At 38.4% G+C, this 14,123-nt stretch overlaps 1 protein-coding gene across 2 annotated transcripts in view; it reads right to left on the bottom strand.

The window, feature by feature from the left end:
• LOC102837000 (V-type proton ATPase subunit H-like) overlaps positions 1-13,413 on the bottom strand; it is a 188,371-nt gene extending 174,958 nt beyond the window's left edge. For both annotated transcript variants that reach the window (XM_006871856.1, XM_006871857.1), the window contains exons 1-2: positions 13,269-13,413; positions 5,092-5,194 (exon numbers count right to left, since the gene is read on the bottom strand). In XM_006871856.1, the coding sequence (XP_006871918.1) occupies positions 5,092-5,194; positions 13,269-13,381 (216 nt within the window). In that variant the 5' untranslated portion in view covers positions 13,382-13,413. The remainder of the gene's footprint in view (positions 1-5,091; positions 5,195-13,268) is intronic.
• Positions 13,414-14,123: the final 710 nt, after the last annotated feature.

The following is a 14,123-nucleotide window of genomic DNA, read 5'->3' as shown; positions in this document are numbered from 1 at the left end:
TAGTGGTTACAACTCAGGCTATGAACCACAAGGTCAGCAGTTCAAAACTACCAGCTTTTCTGCGAGAGAAAGATAATGCTTTCTGCTCCCGTAAAGATTTACAGCCTCAGAAACCCTGTACATAACCACCACCACCACCATTTACACCTATCCCCTTTAGTCTGTGCGTACCCTGTGTCTTCACCCATCTTCATCATTCTTCTGCCACCTTCCCTTTTCTTGTATATTACTCTTCCCCCTTCTTATACATTACCCTCCCTGTCACCCCAGTTAATATGTGTCTACTCTCTAATCACTGAATTAATTACTGTCCCCTCCCTCCCAACCCTGCTGTCTTTAATCTGGAAACCTTTTCTTAAGCTTTTATAATAATGGTCTCACACAGTATCTGTCCTTCTGTGATTGACTACTTTCACTCAACATAATGTCCTCCAGATTCATTCCAGATATGAGGTGTTTCACAGATTCATCATTATTCTTCAATGTTGCATAGTATTCCATTGTGTATGTACTACAATTTATCCACTCTTCCACTGTTGGATACTTAGACTGTGTCTATCTTTTTGCTATTGTGAATAGTGCTGTGATAATAAACATGTCTGTGAATATATCTACTTGTACCCTGGCTCATATTTCTTGTGGATATATACCAAGTAGAGGGATTTCTGGGTCATAAGGTATTTCTATTTCCAACTTTCTGAGGAATTGCCATACCATTCTCCAGAGTGGCTGAACCATTTTACTGTCCCACCAGCACCGTAGGAGAGTAGTCTCTCTTACATCCTCACTTGCATTTGCTGTCTTCTGTTTTTTTTTAACTTCACTGTTAATGTAGGTGTGAGATGGTATCTCATTGTTGTTTTAGTATGCATCTTTCTAAGACTAATCATGAACATTTCTTCATAAATTGGTTGGCTGCCTAGATGTCTTCCTTGGTGAAGTGTCTGCTTGTGTCCTGTGCCCATGTTTTAATTGGGTTGTTACATTTTATCCTCCACAAATACCGTGCTGGTGTGTGGGAGGGCCATATCTGGCTTGCATCCAAATTTTGATATCTAGTGATCATTTTCCAAATGCTTGTTATTTTTAAATTGAGTCATATCAATTCTTGATTACACATGATAAGATAAAGATTCAGTCACGTAGACCATTAAAAGTTATAAATGGTCTTGAATTGTTTTTCATTTTATCTTTTGTACCTACTGAGAAACAAAACTGTTTTGGGGATTGGAATCCAAAGGCTTTGTCTTATTTTCCTTCTACAAATTATCAACTATGCGACAATCACTCAGGAATTCAATAAAAACTAGAGCCAACAATATACTTCTTATCAATTATTTCTCAAGATTGTAGTAACCATCAGAGCTGTATAAAGGCACCTTTAGACAACCAGGGCCTTGTATCAGAAAATATACAGGATAGTGGAAATGCATCTTATTCAGGTCATATTCAATAGTCAGCATACAAATCAAATAGTGAATAATCAAAATTATCCTATGGTGGTGGTGCTTATGTGCCGTGGAGTCAGTACCGACTCATAGCGATCCTGTACAGGGTTTCCGAGGCTGTCAATCTTTACGGGAACAGAAAGCCTCAACTTTCTCCCGTGGAAAATCTGGTAGTTTTGAAGTGCTGACCTTATGGTTCTCAGCCCGATTTGTAACCACTATGCTACCAGAGCTCCTTTAGAATCCTTTAAATCATCCATAAACACATGGTTCTATGCATGAAACAATAGGTTTTGTGTCAGACTTTGAGAAACCTTCCAAACCCTATTGTGGTCAAGTGCCATCAAGTCAGTTCCGACTCATAGTGCCCCTATGTAGGCTTTCCACAGAGTAGCTAGTGGGTTTGAACCACCAACCTTGTGGTTAGTAGTTTAGGGCTTATCCTACAGTGCCACACCAGGACTCCTTTCCAAACCCTAAGGACATATAAATTGAATTATGTTTTATGAGATATTTACTTATTCAATAAATCACCAATGTAATGAACAGCATGCAATAAGGCCATGCTACTAAAAAGAAATGAAGACCGTATCAAAATCATACTCATTCTAGAGCTTACACCATCTCTATGAGCCAGAAGTCCATTTACCACACTGAATATTGGAATTTAAAGAATTAGTACCTATAACAGTTACATTGTTTTAAAAAACATGTTATTATTGTTGTTCAGTGTCAAGATAAATTATTCCATTTTTTAAAGTCAAAACATTAAAGTGGTAAACAGATGATTAGCAAAAAAATATCAAGTGCCTTTGGTATATCTGTCATGACTTTTCTTTGCAGACACACTGCCTGAGTGCTGCAAATGCTCAACAGGCTTGACTGATAATCAAAAGGCTGAACGAAGGGTCGAGTCCATTCAGTGGCAAATTGGAAGAAAGGCCTCGCAACCTACTTTCAAAAAATCCTCCACTGAAACCTCAATGGAGCAAAGTTCCACTCAGACACATACAGGGGCATCACAAGTCAGAGTCAACTCAATGGCAACCAGTTGCTAGCATTTCATTTACATGAAACCATAAACTTATTTATGGGCAACTACCCCGTAAAGTCCTGGTGTGGCACTGTGGGTTAATGCGCCAGACTGCAAAGCCATTTGAACTACAAAGTCGGCAGTTTAAGCTTACCAGCTGCTCCTCAGAAACCCTATACAGGGTCACTATTGGTCGGAACCGACTCAACGGCACTTCACAACAACAACAACCCCATAAAGGCAGACACTGCAGTAAAGAAAAACCTTTTGTAACTCCGTCAAGAATAAGTTTTGTTACATCTTGGTAGGACTCATAAAGGACCTGCTAAATGTACACTGATGAGATTCCTCCCACACACAAGTTCTCAAGATAGGAAAGCTCTTTCAAAGGCTGATGCCAAAGGTAGACATCACAAAGGAGGCAGTAATAGATGTGATTGCACAATTCAAACTTCAATATGGCAAAAAGTCCTCTAAATTTAAAATTTAGCAAGCAAGTTGAGGAAATAGAATATCCACAAAGCTGGTAAACATAACAGAAAGTTTTCTACAGAGGAGAAATATGTAAACAATTATTACTATGGATACTCAAGTGGCACAAAAAATATTTAAAAATGTACACTATTATATTAAAATACTATTTCTTACCTATCAAAATTACCAACATAAAAATGGAATGGTAAGACCCAGTTTCAGTGACAGAGTTGGGAAAAAGACAATTTCCTATGCTGCTGGCAAGCATTGTAAACTGGCATCATTTATAAAAACATTTTAGTTACTGTACATCAAAACCCTAATATATTTTCAAGTTGTTTGATAAATAACTACATTTATTCTTATTTTTGCATCTATCTTGCTGACAATAAGTTTTGCAATTTATTTGAGATCTTGAGGCTACAAAAGAAATATTCACTTTGCACAGGCAACTTTGGGAACTTAAAGGTACAAAATCAGTCATGATGCCTAACAGTATTACCAAATTTAAATACAAACATAAAATAAGTTAGAATCCAACAGACAGCCTCAAGGAAGAATCTTGAAAACAAGAGGTTAAGCCAAACGTTTTTTTTTGTTTTTTTTTTAAGCAACAGCTCTCAGTCCTCTAAGCTAAGAAATTTACAAGACAGCCAACCACTTGGACGAGATCCATATTCATGCCCATTCCATTTTGCATTGTCATTCCTCCCACTCTCTTTACTCCATACACATTTGAGGCCTGATTGTTATCTATCACTTAATAATCAAGACATTTCCAGTTTACATGGAGGAAGTTTCCCTTTGTTGTGCGTATTTACGCAACCAGACTGAAGTAAAGCTGCTCTGAAGTGAAACCAGGCTCTCTTAGTTAGTCTCTGGCTCTATCAAATGTGGCTGTTGTTAAGTGCCGCTGAGTTGATTCCATAACATGGCGACTCTGTATAAGGTTTCCCAAGAGCAGCTGGTGGGTTTGAACCACCAACCTTGTGGTTACCAGTCCAATGCTTATTCTACAGAGTCACACCATGGTCCAAAACCACATACTGTTGTTGTTGTTAAGTGCATAGCAGCACATTAGCATAAAAAGTTCATGTAATATACATAGAAAACATCTAGTGAGATACAGACTAAATTCTTACTATAGATTACCTTGAATCCAGGAAAATCTGATACAATAATTCTTAGTTTCTTCTTTCTGATGTTTCTTTTATCCTATCAAATTACACACTTCAAACACTGCTATTGAGGATACAAAGTGGAAAAAACTTTTCTTTAAAAAAAAAAAAAAGCAACTCTAAAAACCTCAGATACTTTGAAGTGATGATTTTCCATCTAGAAAGCTCTTCTAAGAAGTTATTCCATCACAAAAGGACAAATACTGTATGAGACCACTATTGCAAAAAGTCAAGAAAAGTTTTTCATACTAAAGGAAAGATTCTTTGATTGTCACCAAGGGTATGAGGGAAGGGAGAGTAATTCACTGGTTAGAGGGTCGTTGTTGTTAAGTGCTGTTGAATCAATTCCAACTCACAGTGATTCTGTACAGGGTTTCCTAGGAGCAGCTGGTGGGTCTGAACCACCGACCTTGTAGTTTGCAGTCCACTGCTTCTCCTACAGCACTACTCCATGACTCCAGTAAGAGGTTAGAGGGTAGACATGTGTTAACTTGGGTGATGGGAAAGGCAATACGTAATAACACTAGTAAAATACGCTCACTTGGAATAAAAAAATTTAATTTTTTTTTTAAATCAAAAAAGAAGCTATAAATAAAATGCTATAAGTGTATTGTTACTGCTGTTAAGTGCCACAAAGTCGGTTCTAACTCATAGTGACCCTGTATAGGGTTTCCAAGGAGCAGTTGATGGGTTTTGACTGCTGATCTTGTGGTTCTCAGTCCAGTGCTGATCCACAGTGCCATACCAGAAGTCCAGCTAAAAGTATAAACTTATTCAATATAACATGTTTTAAAAAATTAACAAAAAAAAACTGGAAACCACTTAAATGGCTTCCCATATGAGGATTTTGTTAAATTATAGTGCATCGCTATAATGTAACATTGCATAATCATTAAATTTGGTTTTCTGGAATTTTTAATGACAAGAAGCATTCATGATATAATATTTGTACAATCACCTGGCTGCCTTCAGCTTGAAGCATATCTTGCTTCTCCTCAGGACTTCTCTTCATTTCAAACCTCTGAATAAATTCACAATCTTCAGCAGAAATCATTTGCCCCCTAGAAAATAAGAATAAGTTGTTTTGATTCAATAGAAGTTCAGTAGTCACTCAGAGTAAGTGACAGAGGAGTATCTGTCTCCTAGTTAGTAAAACAAGCAAGATAATGTATGGGCCCTAGAGCAGAAAGACCTGAGTTCGAAACTAAGGTTTACCAATGACTGAATGTGTGACCGCTCAAGAACCTGTATTAATTCACCTGCAATTAAAGGGGTGAAAGCCACACTGACTTTAAGGGGTTTTGCTGAGGCTGCAATTAAATTATTAATAGCACTTGGCTCATAGGAAACACTCAATAAAAGGTTGTATCTTAACATTATTCAAAATCTCACCCTCATTTCCAATCAAGTCAAATAATGTATTTGTCCACCTAACTCATAAGACCAAAGCCATTTTTCCCCATTGAGTTGAGTGTGAGTGTGTGTGAGTGTGTGTGTGTGTGTGAGTGAGCTGAGCTGAGTGATGGCTTACATGGGCGAACATCAGCTTTACACCATCGTTTCATTGCAATGATTACAATCTCCTCCATGCATCATCGTTAAACAATATTTGCTTCCATTTCCTCTGGGGGTTTTTTTGTGGGGGTTTTTTTTGGAGTTGGGGGGGGGGAACGTACACAAAAACACTCAGGCATATATAATAACTTAAACAATCAAAGGGCACATTCTGCAAGCCTTGCCTCCTGGCTGCCAGCACTCAGTCCTTCTCTTTCCATGAGTCTAGAGTCCTCAGCTGCTTCCTCTCTCCATGTCCTCATCTCTGCCTCCATCTCTGGTATCTCTGCTTCTCTGGATAGGGTCTGGTATTACACTTGTACTCTTCTCCCTTGATGGTCCTAGGGTCCTCTGTTTCTGGACTGTAAGATTAACTACTCCCCCATTTTTGTTACAAGACCAAAGTCATTTTGTATGAACTTTTACAATCATCTTCTAAAAGATATCCTTTCCCTCCAGATTCAGAAAAAAGATGAGCCATATTCTCTTCTTAGAAAAACAGTCCCTCCATCTGAATCCCTCACCCTCCCCAGTTGTCCTATACTCCTGTTTGCCTCCCATCTCATCCAAGGCCCCTTTACTAGCTCTGTTCTCATCAAGTCTTCACAAGTCTCCACAAGGCTCACTCTCTACTTTTGTTCTCCAAACTCTTTCATCAGTGAGATTCAAATCAATACAGTCCTGTCTTTACTCTCTCTCAAACTATCTTCAGCCTTCTTCTTCCACTTAGATGGCTCCCCATTTTCACAAAATCTGTACCATCAAGACTCAACTTTTCACCTTCCTCTTTCAACACCAGTTTGACCTCCAAAAGCGTCTGTGGCTCTGAAACATTCCTATGGCCTAAATCCAGACCCTCTCTTATTAAAAGACATATTTGCAAAACCTCTGCTGGGCTCTGTAAGATGCTAGGCACTACCAGATTCACATCAACTCTTTCAGGCCTTCAGTGTATGGGAAATATACAGAGAAATCAAGCCTTCTGAGAAGTTCCTGCTAAACTGACAAGACACTAACCCCTAGAACCACTAATTTCCACTTCAGTAAAACGGCAATTAGACTACCCATCATACTCCACTGAGTGGTTATGCACATAAAAGAAAAAGCGCCTAATATATATATACACATTTAGTAAAGGCAAGTTTAAAATTAAAAATGTTTTATATCATGCTTTGTCATCCAAATAGCATTGATATTTTGTAAAATCAGTCATTTGAAGATCTAGACACTCCCCTTCCCCAGTTATCTTAAGGGACTAATGTTCAAAAAAAAACCAATTAGTGAAACACTGCATATGAGGCAAGTTTCCAAATGTGAATAAAGAAATGTTGCTCTTTTTCTGAACAGTCTTGGGGGAGGGGAGGTCCCGAGAAGAAAAGCTGAGCTAAGGATACAAATGCAAGTGATTTATTAAAGACGTGCTCCTAGCAGAGGTCATGGGTGGCAGTGAGGGATCAGGACAAGAGAGGGAAGAAACCAAGCCAAGATTTCAGGTGCAGTGCTACAGAGAACTGTCTTACCCGATGCTCAGGAGACCTTAGGAATATGCATATATAATACCTCCCGGGACAAGAGCACTGATCTTTCATGCTTCCCTACCGCTGCCACCCACAATCAATCCTCTTCCAAAGATACTAATTTATAGATACTCAAAATTCAAAAAAAAAAATTAAATCCATCCAGGTTTTATTTTATACTATCTGTTGTTGCTGGAAAGAGTTCTGGTAGTGTAGTGATTACATATCAGGCTGTGAACTGCAAGGTCAACAGTTCAAAACTACCAGCTGTTCCACAGGAGAAAGATGAGGCATTCTGCTCCTGTAAAAATTTACAGCCTCAGAAACCCTGTACAGGGATGCTATGAATCGGAACCAACTCCATGGCACACCACCACCACCACTGTTGTTGCTGGAGTCCTGGTGTGGTGCTGTAGGTTAAGGCGCCAGACTGCAAAGCCATATGAACTGCAAGGTTGGAAGTTCAAGCTCACCAGCTGCTCCTCGGAAACCCTATTCAGTGTCGCTATGGGTCGGAACTGACTCGACGGCACCAACTGTTGTTGTTAAGTGCTGTCAAATCAGTTCCAACTCACAGTGATCCTGTATAGCATTTCCAAGGAACGGCTGGTGGGTTTGAACCAATGACTTTGGGATTTAAAGAGACTGCGGTTCAGTGCTTTATCCTACAGCTCCATGCCAGGACTCCTATGTACTACTACTATATACTAAATTGTTTTGCTTCCAGACTTTGTAATCCACTGTTGTACTTTTTCATATCATTTCTACACTCCTTTAAGTACTATAACTTTGTATTACCATATGTTTCTTTTTTTAAAATACGATTTTCTTAACTCTCTCCATGCATTTATTTTTCAAAAGATTTCTTCATTACCAAGTCCCTGTCTTTCTAGATCTTTCAGTGTCAGGTGACAGTGTGACCACTTTTTGCCATGCTCTTCCCTATCTTCCCCGTGATTCGTCCCCTCCTCTCAGACCAGCCCCCTGTAGTCTCTTTCAATCCTGTGCCCTGGAGTCTATATGAGGCTCTGTTTCTCGTTCTACCACCTCTCCCCAAGAGCTCTATCTACTCCACGTCATAAACTACCCTCTATACTGGTACCCTGTAATTTTGCAGTGTTTTTGTTTGATTTTTTTCCTTTTAAATAACTATGCATTTTATTTGGTCAGTCATTCCTTCTCAAGTCTGACCTCCTTTCACCTGTTGTAAGAAAACCTAAATTGTTTCTTTCCTTTTTTTTGACTTAGAGTCTTCCTTTGACAGTTGCATAATTGAGCAGCTGGGGGACTTTGCTATAACAACCCAGAGCCTGTCAGGCACCAGCCCTGGCAATTTGTCTCCCTCCTCTCTGTTCCCTGCCTCTGGAGAAAGCAGGGCTATGTCCCCTAAGCCCTGTAATAACAGGGCCCCAGCTGCCCATTTGAGCCTCCTGCAATCACCCTCTGATCCACTACCAGGCAGCTTTCTTACACATATACCTGATCACATTTTTCCTTTTCTATCAGGCTGACTATGGACTTGGATGACGGGTCTACCTAGCACCTAACCAGAGGTTTTCAATGAAAATCTTTTAAATCAATTCACTAACTAAAAGTTATGTGAGCATGTATTTGTTACTTAATCTATTTGAACAGCTATCTATTCCTTTTTAAAATAAGGATCGAAAAACCCAGAGCACTGTATTGCTATGAAAACAAAGTCATGACTTACCAAATCAATGTCCAACATCTTTAACACCACTTAGAAGGCCTCTCATTATCCAGCCCTTGTTTTCCTTTTCCAAACACTCATCTCTACCACTACCCAGCTCAGTCATGATTTCATCAGCTGGCAGTAATTGTTGTTGTTGTTTTAAGTGCTGTTGAGTCAGTTCTGACTCCATAGTAACCTTACATAGTGTTTCTGAGGAATAAGTCTTTGTGGGAGCAGAAGGCTTCATCTTTCTACCACAGAGGGGCTGGTGGATTCAAACTGCCCACCTTGTTCGCAGTCCAGAGCTTACCCTATAGATCATCAATATTTGGCAATCAGTAGTATGCCAAGCACCTTTAAGAACAAAAGACACCGATGTAACTATTAGTGTCTCCATGTGTGGAAAAAAGAAAAATGATGAGAACTGAAGATGCTTGGAATCAATTAGTCCAACAGACTAACAGGCCATGTGAACATCAGTCTTCACAACTCTGAGACCAGAAGAACTAGATGGGGCCTGGCTACCACGGCCAACAACTCTGAAAAGGATCACATTAGAAGGTCGGGGATACTATGGAAGAAAATGTGGAACAAAATTTAGTATTATATGTTTTAAAACAAGAGTAGGCTTACTGGTCAGAAAGAGATTGGAAGAAGCAGAGACTATGACCATCAATCACCCTTTAGGTCTGGGAAGGAACTCCTCCCCTGGACCAATTTTCAGTAAAGCAGTAGATGAGTATATAGGCAGGACATCAACTCTAGTAAGGTATACTCACCACAGAGCGGCCAATCATTCAAAATCAAGGGGGCAACATTTGCCTAGGGACAGAGTTGAGAAGGGATGGGAAGGTGGGTGGAATGAAGATAGGAACCAGAGGGAGGAGACAGGATAACTGTTTGCATGGAGGGGATTGCAATCACTGAGATGAAACCAAGTATATAATTTGTTACATATAAAAGTGATGATCTTGCCTTTGCTCAATTCACAATAAAGCATTTAAAAATGAAAATGAAAAAAGCAGGAAGTGACACAGCCATGAATTCAGCCTCACTTGCTGAGCTCGTATTCCAGGGGCACAAACAGAAAATATACACGTACAAAGCTAAATTAAAATTTTTTATAAAGGTTTTATTGTGAATTATGTGACAGTTTACATGGGAGAACATTAGTTTTACATTCATTCTATCATATATCATTTCATTGCCATGGTTACAATCCCCTCCATGCAACAAAGATAACTAAATTTTCAAACACACATACATCATTATAATGTTGGGAATGGTAATGCTAGGAAAAAACTGAAGCCTAGCAAGGGGCTAGAAAGAGACAGGAACAATGGAAGAGAGGAAGTATTGTGGTTATGGTAAACACAGAATGCCTTTCTGAGGATACCTGCACAGAAACCTGAATGGAGTTGAGTTAGAGTCAAGTGACCTAAAGGGAGAACACGTCTAGAAAAATGTACAGCCAAACCCAAGGTCGCTTTAAGCTTGCTATGTGAGAAAGAGCAAGGAGGTGTTAGAAGGTTTGGAGAATGGTGAGATTATTTGACTTGCATTTTAAAATCATCCTGGCAGCGTTCTAAAGATGTGCTCCTATGGGGCAACACTGAAAGCCAATCTTCCTTTCATTATCAATCATGAGTTTTATAGATTATGAATCACCTTGATTGAACTGCCAACTCTGAGGTCCAAACCAATCTTGCAGTTCAGCACATTAACCCGCAGCACCACAATATATTACCTTAAATGTGTTCAAAATTAGTTTCTGCTGACAGAGGGTGGAAATATTTTTTTTCTTGCCAAATGACATACATATTTAAGAAGAGGAGATTTACTTATTTTAAGCAACTATAGGAGCAGTTCTATTCTAATTATAGTGCTATCCAGCATCAACAGTGTTATACTTTACTATACTTACTCAGCATGTAGATATTATTTGTTTGCAAATATTCTAATAAATTCAGTCTACCCTTAGGAAAAAAAAAAAAGAATCACCCTGAAAAGCATGGAATGACAAAATCAAATCCAAACTCCTTCCAATTACACCCAGGGCTTTCATGAGCACACACAGGCTGCTGGTCCAGTCTCAGCTCTGCCCCCTGCCCACCTCCAAAATAATCTTTACTCCTCCACACAGCATGCTGTCTTCTCCCCTTCTATGCTCACTTTGTCTGTTCACTTCATATAGCTAAATCCTACTCATCCTTTACAATTCAGTTCAGGGATCACCTTCCTCAAGAAAACTCCCAGGAGGTAGGATTAGCTGTCCTTTTTCTGTGCACCCAAGCATCTCTCTATCATCACAGTTAACATACTCAGAGATCTGAATTGGACTTCCCTACTAGAGTACGAGTTCCTGAGGGAAAATGCCTCAGACTTGGCAGGTGCTCTATACACATTTGATGGCTGACTAAACCAACAGAAATAAGAGGGTCATTTCTCTACACTATATATTCCTCTTACAAGAAAACCACTAAACATAAAACTAAAGATTCCTCAATTTACTTTTTAAAATATAAGTACAAATCTAAACTAAATTTATCTAATAACCTACTTTGTTATAAATATATCAAAATAAACAAATATTGATGCTATTAAAGTACTGGTGGGTTAGAACCACTGACCTTGACATTAATAGTCCAGTGCTTATCTGACAGCACTATCCAATGTCAAAATTTTATTAAAATGTGGTTTAAAATAAATGAAAGCTATAAAAGTACAAAGTGGCTGGCTTACAAACTTTCACGAATGTGCTTAGTTTCAGAATGAGGGGGCTATGGTAGAATCCCCACTGAATACTTTTCTTCTCCACCAACTGAATGTGGTGAAAGGGAATGGGGGATGATGCTGATAAGATTTTAGGATTCAATTGTAAGTAATTGTTAGCAAGATTAATTGTGTTTGTCACAACTATAATGGTAGATATGTAACTAAAGGAGGGGAGCAGTTCATCTTTCATTTCACAAACAGATGATCCTAGGACCATCAAGAAGGAAGAACACAATTGGAATGTGAGATCCTACCTAGAAAAACAGCAACAGCAGAGATGGTGCAGAGACAATGGCATGGAGAAATAGAGAAGCTTCTGATCTAGACCCATAAACTAAGTAAGGCTGTGCCCTTAGGACACTTAAATGAATAATGAATATATATATATATATATATATATATATATATTGTTTTTTGTATGTGTACATCAAATATTTTTGCTTTGTTCAGTTGAGAAATATAAGTTTTAAAAGGTATAAAAAGCCACAATGACGTGGTAGGATAACTGTTGTTACGGGGAGGGGATTGTAATTATTGCGATAAAACAAGGTGTGTAATTTGTTGAATGTAAAGCTGATGATCTTGTCTGTTAACCTTCACTCAATTCACAACAAAAAGTTTAAAAATACATAAATGAATGAATGAAAGCTTGCTTTACAAGTAAAGAAACACTTACAAATACTAAAACAACATACTAAATATTAACATACACTAGAAAGATGGGGAAGAACTAAAATTGAGAGCATATTAAACTGTACAAATAGGTGGCACAACAGTTAAGCGCTCAGCTGCTAAGTGACAGTTCATATCAATACATTTGCTCTTCAGGAGAAAGACCTGGGCATTTGCTCCCAGAAAGTTAACAGCGTAAAAAATCCCATGGGGAAGTTCTACTCTGTCATAATTCTACTCTGTCACACAGAGGTGCTATTGTATCAAGAATAGACTGAATGGCACCTAGCAACAATACTTAAAATACATATTTCACAACCTGTGGGAAATGTATCCCCATTTCACATCTACTTTATTAAAATTAAGAGAAGTTAAATGACTTGCCTAAGATCACCAAACTAGTAGAGAAAAGAACCAAAATTCAAACTCAAATCTCCCAGTGCAAAATATCTGCTTTTTCACTAGTTGTCCTGGTGTGGCACTCACCAGCCAAACCCTATACAAGGTCACTACAAGTCCAAACCAACTCAACGTCACTTAACAATAACATAAGCCATTCTACTACATCATCCATCACCATTCTGATCATGAGGGCTCACTGGATGATGTGGCAAGCTTTGCCCATAAGCCCATCCTCCTACTATAGCTCACAAACATTCCACCCACATTTCCCACTCATTAAAAAGTACAACATTCCAGACAGACAAGATCAAAAATACCATCGGCTACTCTGATCCCCCAATAGAGCACAAGCTGTTTCTACCACACTGTCTCCCCATGACAGCTAATTATCATGAGGAGGAAGCATTTTCTTCCATATTTATTAGTACTTTCCCAGTTTTTTTCTCATAAAAGCATGACCATGAAAAAACTCCAATGCAGAAGCACATGATTATCCATGATTCACAGCCAGTCAGTACTTACTGGAGGTAGGACTGCCAGTTCACTTTGTTTGCACGAACTTCTGCAGCCTTAGCAGCAATAATATTGGTTGGGACAGCAGCATCCACAGCACCCCGGATGTCCATTTTGGTCATCTAACTTTTATGTTATGATCTTCAATATTTTTATGCAGGTCTCCAATTTAGATGCAAAATAAAAAAAGAGATTACAGGTTTTATTACTTTTTTTGCAACTACTGTCATCGTTTTAAGAATAATTGTTATCATTATCACTTTTAAGAACTGCTGTTGTTGTGTGCCATCGATTTGGTGCCAGCTCACAGAGATCCTATACAGGGTATTCAAGAGTTGCTGGTGGGCAAATGCCAATAAAGCTGATATAAATGTCAGAGATATAATCAACTCAAAGATTATGTCTGAAGGTATTTCAAGTCTTGTCCAATTATGCACTGCTTCATAAAACTGGTTTCTATAGGGCTTACTGATTCAGGAAAGATGTGAAATTTTTAAAAAATTATTTGCTAATACTGCAATAATACTTTAAAGCGATCACTTAAGATGATATCAGAAATCATGCTAATCGCTTTATACAATTCAGATCAACTTTCCTCTTCTGACAAAAATAAGAACAGCTAAGGCCAAGCACTTTACACAACGTTTATTAAACATCATTATGAAGTGATATAAAAAAATACATACTATACTTCACAACAACAACAACAACAATACACCATTTCTAAAAGTATTGCATTACCTGTTCATACTAAAGTATCTAGAGTGGAAAAGTAATTTCTTAGACGAAAGGTTTCCTTTTATAACCAAACTTCATATTATTCTCAAAAGCAATTGGGGCGGAGGTACTTACAACAAATACCCA

The sequence above is a fragment of the Chrysochloris asiatica genome, unplaced genomic scaffold (genome assembly GCF_000296735.1).
Source record: "Chrysochloris asiatica unplaced genomic scaffold, ChrAsi1.0 scaffold00176, whole genome shotgun sequence".
NCBI classification, from domain to species: domain Eukaryota; kingdom Metazoa; phylum Chordata; class Mammalia; order Afrosoricida; family Chrysochloridae; genus Chrysochloris; species Chrysochloris asiatica.
The sequence above is the reverse complement of the archived record's forward strand: the minus strand, read 5'-3'. Positions and strand labels throughout refer to the sequence as shown.